The sequence below is a fragment of the Triturus cristatus genome, chromosome 1_2 (assembly GCF_964204655.1).
Source record: "Triturus cristatus chromosome 1_2, aTriCri1.1, whole genome shotgun sequence".
Lineage (NCBI taxonomy): Eukaryota > Metazoa > Chordata > Amphibia > Caudata > Salamandridae > Triturus > Triturus cristatus.
The window spans coordinates 887,260,996-887,268,690 of record NC_140580.1 but is presented as its reverse complement, the minus strand read 5'-3'; the positions used below and the strand labels follow the sequence as shown (position 1 = coordinate 887,268,690).

At 45.3% G+C, this 7,695-nt stretch overlaps 1 protein-coding gene across 1 annotated transcript; it reads left to right on the top strand.

Moving 5' to 3' along the window:
- Window positions 1-2,273: 2,273 nt before the first annotated feature.
- Window positions 2,274-3,224, top strand: LOC146868225 (olfactory receptor class A-like protein 4). Its single transcript, XM_085624096.1, has one exon. It carries the CDS (start codon window positions 2,274-2,276, stop codon window positions 3,222-3,224), a length of 951 nt encoding a protein of 316 aa, XP_085480222.1.
- Window positions 3,225-7,695: the final 4,471 nt, after the last annotated feature.

The following is a 7,695-nucleotide window of genomic DNA, read 5'->3' as shown; positions in this document are numbered from 1 at the left end:
CGCGTCCACCAAACCGTGAAGATCTCTCGAGCACGACAAGGCGGGGGGACAAGGCGACAGGCCACCCAAACGACACAGACCAAGCAACCACGACCGCCACCCCAGGCACGAGCTCGAACGCACGAGACAGACAGACCGACAGAAAGATGTCCTTACCAGGCCTGTGAAGACCCAATGACGGTAAGCAGGGCTGGGGCTAGGTTTGTCGACGCCCCAGGCATGTGACCCTCTGCCCTTCCCTGGCCCGGCAGTGCGTGTGCGATACTTTTAGGGAGGGCGCTGCCTTCGTCCCTTGGCAGAGAGTCCCCAGGAAGCCGCCTTGAATGTCCTTGCCATAGCACCCACCCAGCTAGGCAAATCATTCTTACGCCGCCAGTACAAGGCACGTCATTTGCATGAGATTACTACAGTGTAGTAGGGTAACTACAGGCTACCTGGCCAAGTCTCTGGAACAGTCTCTAGTCATAGGTGACACCTCAGCCAACAGCTTCTCCAACCGTGCACCAATAAGAGAATATATGTTCGCTTACCCATCAGGGAAGGGACTTTGGAAACCCCGTTAGAGTTAAAGAGTGCTGTATAAAGCAGATGATGAGCTAGCCTATATGGCAAATGTGGCAAATTCATAAGTACGCTGAAAGCGCTGCAGCTGCAGAGTCGCAAACTTCCTTTGGCCCTGGTTATAACACAATTCTATAAAATACAATTATCCCCCATTACAACTTGCTTTAACTCAAAAGGCACTAGAAGAAAAAACCTACCTTTGGCAATCGGGTGCGAAATGCAAAATTGTTTCCTTACAAAAAATTTCACCTGGTAGCACCTGGCATCATTTGGGTGGGTTGAAAAAGCAGGATTCTGTGTTTTGGTGCCCAAAAACGGGAACTATGCTGTATTATTGCGCTAGTCCCTTTTCTGATACACAGAACTTGGAAGGGTGTGGGTGGGGAAAAGCACCCTGGGTATTAATATTGGTAACAGCAGAACATTGTAAGGGTCTATATCTCTATATGTCTAAAATGACATCTAAAACACTCCTTACATCTATGGTCAAACACACCATAGGTATATAAGCGATACGAAAACCTCCAATAAATGAATACATATATTGCATATTTTCTAAATGACTTATTCCCTAACACAGGTTCTGAATATGGAATCATACATAGGAGAGTAACTGTGAATTTTGGGATGTTAAACTCCCCTTCCCCCAACTAGGGTTTTGGGTGGTATACATTAGCCAAGAGATACCTTGAGGTTGAAGTAACAATAGAACATTTAAACTAAGTTTCACAAGTTAAGACAACATAAAGCAATTATGTTAGAATCAGTGGTCCTATATTTGGAAAGTTCATGATGGAATACCTGCATATTGGGGTTGATTACAGGAGCATCCAGCTGTCCATTGCAAGGGTAGGCCAGGAAAGCTGGGGCCACTTCTGCTGCTCATCCTTCAATAGTGAGAGGTGCATGCTAACAGTGGCTGTGAATGGATTTTCAAAGGGCTGCCTTTGTATTCAAGGGTATCCTTTAGACTTGGGCCAGCATTTCAAAGATCTTGCTTTGAGTTTGCATCACTTTTGTGACACAGACCCGACCCAAAATGCTTTGTGCTATTTACAAAGTATGCAAATGGTTATTTTCTTTGTTTAGTAAAAAAAAGTAAAAGCAGTACTGCAACACAGCACAGCTGCCATGCATTATTTTGCACAAGGTAGGCGATCCCTGGGTGGTGCATGGGTGTTCCTGTGTATCTTCCCATGGATTTTGACACAAACCCATATCTACAAAGACTTTTAGACATGGGTTGGCACCTAAACGGTGCACCTGCATGAGGCTGGCGTAACAAGCAGAAATATCTTTAGTTATCCATGTTATTTTCTCTTTGCATTTGTGCTGCGTTCTTCAGCACAGATATAATAAGGAAATAGCCTCAAAGGATAGTTTTTGTGAAGGAGGGGACCCATTCCTGCACAGATACTATCCTGACCTTAAAGCGCACATCATTGCACTATGATACAAGGGTACCTGTGATGGCGCTAGACATCAACAAATGCGCAAGTGCACGGAGAGAGCAGAGCTTTGCCATTTCTTTGAAGATATGGCACAGTTTTGTTCTAACCCATTCACGCAGCGCAGTAACTTCAGTGGCTTCGCTGCATTGCTTGAACTCTTTGATAACTTGCCCTATGGTTTCTAAGTGCTAACTCCATCTTCACTGCTTTGCTTTGTCAGAAACCACCAAAGAAGAAGAGGCTCTGTTTGGCGATGCAATGCCGATGAGGACTCTTCTAACAGCCACCCTTTATGGAGTCCTGGTTTCCATCAGCATTGTGGGAAATGCTTTTGTACTCGTGACCATTGCGGCCACCTCTTGGGAGAGCCGAAGTATTGCAGCCTCGGACATCATCCTCGCTCACTTGGCCACCATAAACCTACTCATCTCAGGCTTCAGGAATTCCTTAATCTTTGCCTATCATGTGGGCTTGGAACTAATCCTCTCTGATGCCTGGTGCAGGGTCTTCATGTTCCTGTGGATGCTTCTGAGGACCATGAGCGTCTGGGCCACTTTTTGTGTGAGTTTCTTCCACTACCTTGCCCTCAGAAGGACCCACTTTCAGTTCGGAGTGCCTGGAAAAGCTGTTGGGAATGTAACTAAAGTCATCTTGGCTACCTGGATCCTTAATTTCCTGTACTCTATTCCTGCCTTTGTGTATTCTACCCGCGGTGATGAGAATACCACATTCTCCTTGATGTTGCTCAGTAGCACCACTACAAGGCCCTTGTTGGGGTGTGTCTGGAACTTCCCGTCAAGACAGACAACTTTGCTCTATATTGCTGCATCCCTAGTGATACATGAGGTCCTGCCCATTTTTCTTATGTTGGCCACCAACATGAGGAGCCTGCTGCTTCTGAGGCACTACACCAGGGCCATCGGGGTGGCTATTCCTGGCCCCCGTCTCCTGGCCAATCGGCGGGCTGCCAAAGTCATTCTGTGGTTGGTACTGTTGTTCGTAGCGTGTTGGGGCTCTAATTTATTGGCTGTCAACTATTACAACTTTGCCCATGGTGAATCATCCAGCTACCTTCTGACTGTGGCAAACTTCTGTGCTTCCCTCTTCCTGGGCTTCAGCCCGTTGGTCCTCTTGGCAGGGCACAGCAAACTCCGCCAAAAGCTTCGGGGGTTAATAGTCTCCTCTACTTACTGTGCAGTCCGTAGCTAACAGTACATCCACGGATGCTATGTCCAAGTCTTTGTTGTCCAAATTCTGGTTCTCCTGAAAGTGTAGATTGTGTACAGATCTGTTTTTGGGCAACTTAGAAGGCCATTTAGACCCCGAGGGTGGCCCTGCAGTCCTGGTGGGGATCACTAAAGTTTCAGAGCAGCCTCCAGTTAGGAGGTTCTCTGAAGGATGGAGAGTTTTCAGAGTGGGAGTGTTTATTGCAATCACCCAGCAAACTTTTTTGTTTTAGAAGAATAAGATCACCATACCGGAATTGGATGTTGAAATACCAAAAATGAATGGCCCTGACATGCAGAGAGATTTCTCTCTTTGCATAGGGGTGGTTGGTGAATTTCCCTGGCCAGGACTACTATGTCTTCTTTGTCGTTCCCAGGCACAGAGATCAATGATGGTCGCCCCACCCTAAATAAACAGGCCTGGGCAACCGTCACTGTCACCTGACAGCAGACACGCCATCAGGTCCAAGGTTTAAAATGGCAGGGCCGTGCTTCCCTCTACTCTAAATAGAGTTTGGTGAGACAGTAGCACTGCCAATTTAAGGGAGGGACTTTCACTCAATCAAATTCTAAATGAGACACGTACTCACCATTTGCTAACCAAAAAAGTCTCAGCAATGGGCATATGTTTTCATTCACCTCTATGGCACAACTAGTGATGATTCCCAGAATGTTTTGTAAGAGGTCCCTAATAGGTCATTTGGGATACTCCAATGTTATATGTTCAGACTCTGCTGCTGGAATAGGCTGTGGATAGGACATTATTATCTAGTAAACTTCCACTGTATTTTGTTCACAATAGCCTATTCACGGCCGAACTTGCTGTGCCCTACCATCCGCAGTGACTCTGGCACACGAGAGAAGTTGTGTTTGATTGATCCCACTTGATCTGTGAAATCCAGCGGAAAGGTGGGTGAAGCTGGATTTGGGGCCTGCTTGGGGTTTGTGGCACAGGTTTGGTACATCATGTGGAGTTTGTGTCTTACTTTCTTGAGTCGTTAGTGGCACACAGTGATACTGAAGGTTGCACTGCTTAAGGTGGCTGTAAGGCTTCATGTCCACTAGGTCATGTTTTCCATACTGATTTTTTTTCACCCAGCCTTTTCAATGTGGTATTTTAGTTTGCGTGGCTAATTGAAATAAAGCTGAATAGACCAGACTGCATGTTGGTGAAATAAAAGTTTAGTATTGGACACATGGGGTCCTATTAAAAAAAGGTGAAAAAGTATAATTTTCATCTGCTAGGAATTGATAAATGGATTTCATGCTTGTACAAATAGATTTCTTATTGCAGCTTTCTTATCCATAATTGTGTTTAAATTTGGGATAGGAAATCACACACCAGGGGTGGTAAGTAGGCATTACAAGGTGTGGTCTATCTTGTAAGTTCGTGAATGCCCATAAGCATGGCCATGTTCACTTGAGGGTATTCACAAACCCCTGCCCGTGGTGGGGCGGTCAGAAAGTTACCCTACCAATGGCTGGATTAAACCCTTTTCAAGGAAGGGCAGAAGAATCCGTCATCCCTGCATTTATTTGGGGGAGTGGGGGGACTTTATCAACTAGGTAAAATGGTTTTCCCACGAGGGGAAAAAAGGGAAAAGGATAAGCTGCACAGGTTGCGCCATTCCCCCTCTGCTTAAATCTGAGCCACGTAGAATTCCACACAGCAGGAATAGGAGCACGCAAGAGTTGTCCCCTGACATTCCCAGCTGTACATGTGGACACCTGCGCCTGGTGCAGCTTTCCAAGTCCATTTCTGGGATTGTTTCTAAATTTAAAAGATGTAAAAGTACATTCAGGTGAAGATGTACATTTCCACTCGTACTTGTACGTTTTTGTGTGAATCAGACCTCATTGTGTTGCAGTGGCATGTAGCTATCAAGTCTACTTATTGTTTTGAGTTACATCTATATGTAAACCTTATGGCAATAATGAAAACATTCTTTGAAAGTATCTGAAGATCGCCTCCATTGGTGAGTTCAAGGGCTCCGGTCACTAGCAGGCCTTCTTCACAGACCTCCTCTTGTCCCATTTCTCTGCTGATGACTCAGAGATTTTGAACACTATAGCTTTTTGTTTCTTAAAAATCAGGGTGTAGAGATCTGGCTAGACACAGAATTTGGTGGCTGTGCCTTGGTCACCTCCTTGGTAAGCAGGATATACCACAGCAGTCACCCATCACGGGGCTTTAGTGAGTTCTGACTTTGGTGCATTGCATTCTGATGAAATTGCCCAACGTGTCTTCAGGTGTCCAGATGTTTGGTGTATGTATCACCTTGCCTTACTGGGGTTCTTTACATCTTTATAAGTAAGTAAAACAATTGTAAGGTTATAACAAGTAATAAACGCGAAAACCTATCCATTGGAATGTACCATGAATGTCACTTTGCTTGTTGGCAAACAAAATGAAAAGTGTCTGTAATCACTGAATGACGCTGAGAGATGCCAGCCAGGATAGTGTTAGAATCTTGAATCTATAAACATCAAGTTGCTAAAACGCTGCATAAACAAATCTTCTAAAGCAATACTTCTAAAATTCACTTCAAAATTAAGGTGTCAAAAACATTAAATGTCAGACTCCTTAGATATGTCAAAGCATTTCTTAGCAATACGCCCCACCCAAAATGTGTTACCATCACCTATGGAATACGTGTATGGTGGAAAATGTGCTTTACTTCACTGTTGTTTCATATCAGTACATACCTCACTTTTCGCCTCTGACGCGCACACACTCTCAATAGTGAGTATGGTTTACTAGAATGTAACTCGGCCAGCGGCAGGCTTACCTCAGTTCTTTGACCATTTCCTCTCCAATGTTCCACACCTCTTAGCTTGGTAAATGCCCCCCTTTCTGATAATGGGATACCCTGCTTAGCCCCAGAGTCCATGATGGCACTTGCATGTCAGTGCTCTGACGAGTCACATGACCTAGTCACATGCCCATATGGCCGGAATATAACATAGCCAGCAGAAAGCTTGCCTAGCTTTCTCTCATCTGTTTTCATCCCTTTTCCCTGTACCCATTCCATACCTAGCAGCCAGGTTACTCCTTCTAGGAAGAAGGTCGTTCCTGCCCTAGCCACACAAGGACAGCATTGATTGGCTCCAGAAGGTCACACAACATAGGGCCAGGTGACACAGCCTCTCCTTGTTTGCAAAAGCCTCAGGGAGTTTCAATCTGGGTATCGAACAGCCCTTGCGACTTCTGTTTTACCATGTTTGGTGTCATTCAGGAACCTTGGCAGGAGTATGCCAATCGGTGTACATCCCACAGTCCTCTATCATATACTCATCGTAGGATTAAGTTATAAGGATACAAGTGCTGCCTTATAACCATTACAAAGGGGTCCATAATAACAAGGCCATAAAGAGTCATGCAGGGTGACTTTACGTGGCCTAGCAAATATGGGCAGGCACACTGCGCCAAAGGTGCATCCAAAAGAGTGGCGCACCGGCGGCACAGTGGGCTTGTAAATGAGATCCTTTGATGGCTTGTAGCTAAAGAAAAGAGCAACTCATTTCGAAGTTTCATCTGGATCCCCCAACGAGATCATCTTTGCGACCAGGAGTGGGAGCTTCATTTTCTTAAGGGGGTGGAATGGAGTTTGGGCTTCGGGAAGATCCACAAAAGAAGCCCTCCCTCCACAGGCAGTTTTCAACCCACTGTGGTCTCTTCATCCCAGCATATGACACATGCTTCTGTGGGGGTGGCAGGACAGGGTAGGGTCAGCAAGACCTCTCTTTGTGACTCCTGGGTAAATGCACACCAGTTGTACCTGCACAAATCCAGACAATGGCAAAAGTGGGGAAATCCTGCACTTGACTTCTTTAAAGTGCAATATGTAATTGAGCTATTGCCTGAATTGTAATAGTAACTGACACTGGGACAGATGCAGTTGTGGTCATGAAATAACCATAACATGTCACTATTGACTTGATCTGCAGCATGTTATGTTAAAAATGTTATGTTATGTTATGTTAAAAGTGATTTGTTAAGCGCGCGTACACCAGGCGGTTTCTTGGCGCTGAAGAGAGGACGGTTGCAGTCGCAAAATAGTGAGTTCAGTTATATGCCTGGGAAAATAGCCAAGTTTTAAGTGATTTCCTGAATTGGGTATAATAGCTTACCATACGCAGTACGGGAGAAAGAAGGTTCCAAAATTGAGGAGCCAAGGTCGTAAATCTTAGGCCCCCATGTTTCTTCCCTTTGAAGAGATTGGGGGACAACAGGTTCTTATTAGAAGAGCGTAGGTTACGTGAAGGAGTGTACTGCTGTAACTTTGAGGCGATGAAGACAGGACCACGTCCTGAGAGAGCTTTATAGATGGTACAGCCTAGCTTAAATTGACAGCGTTGGAACACAGGAAGCCAATGGAGGCTTTTCATCAGTGGTGTCACATGTTGGTGTTTTGGCTGACCAAAGATCAGCCTAGCCGCTTGATTCTGGACCA

What these genes read in the sequence shown, in the direction of transcription:
- LOC146868225 (XM_085624096.1), top strand. Translation starts at nt 2,274, where the DNA reads ATGCCGATGAGGACTCTTCTAACAGCCACCCTTTATGGAGTCCTGGTT.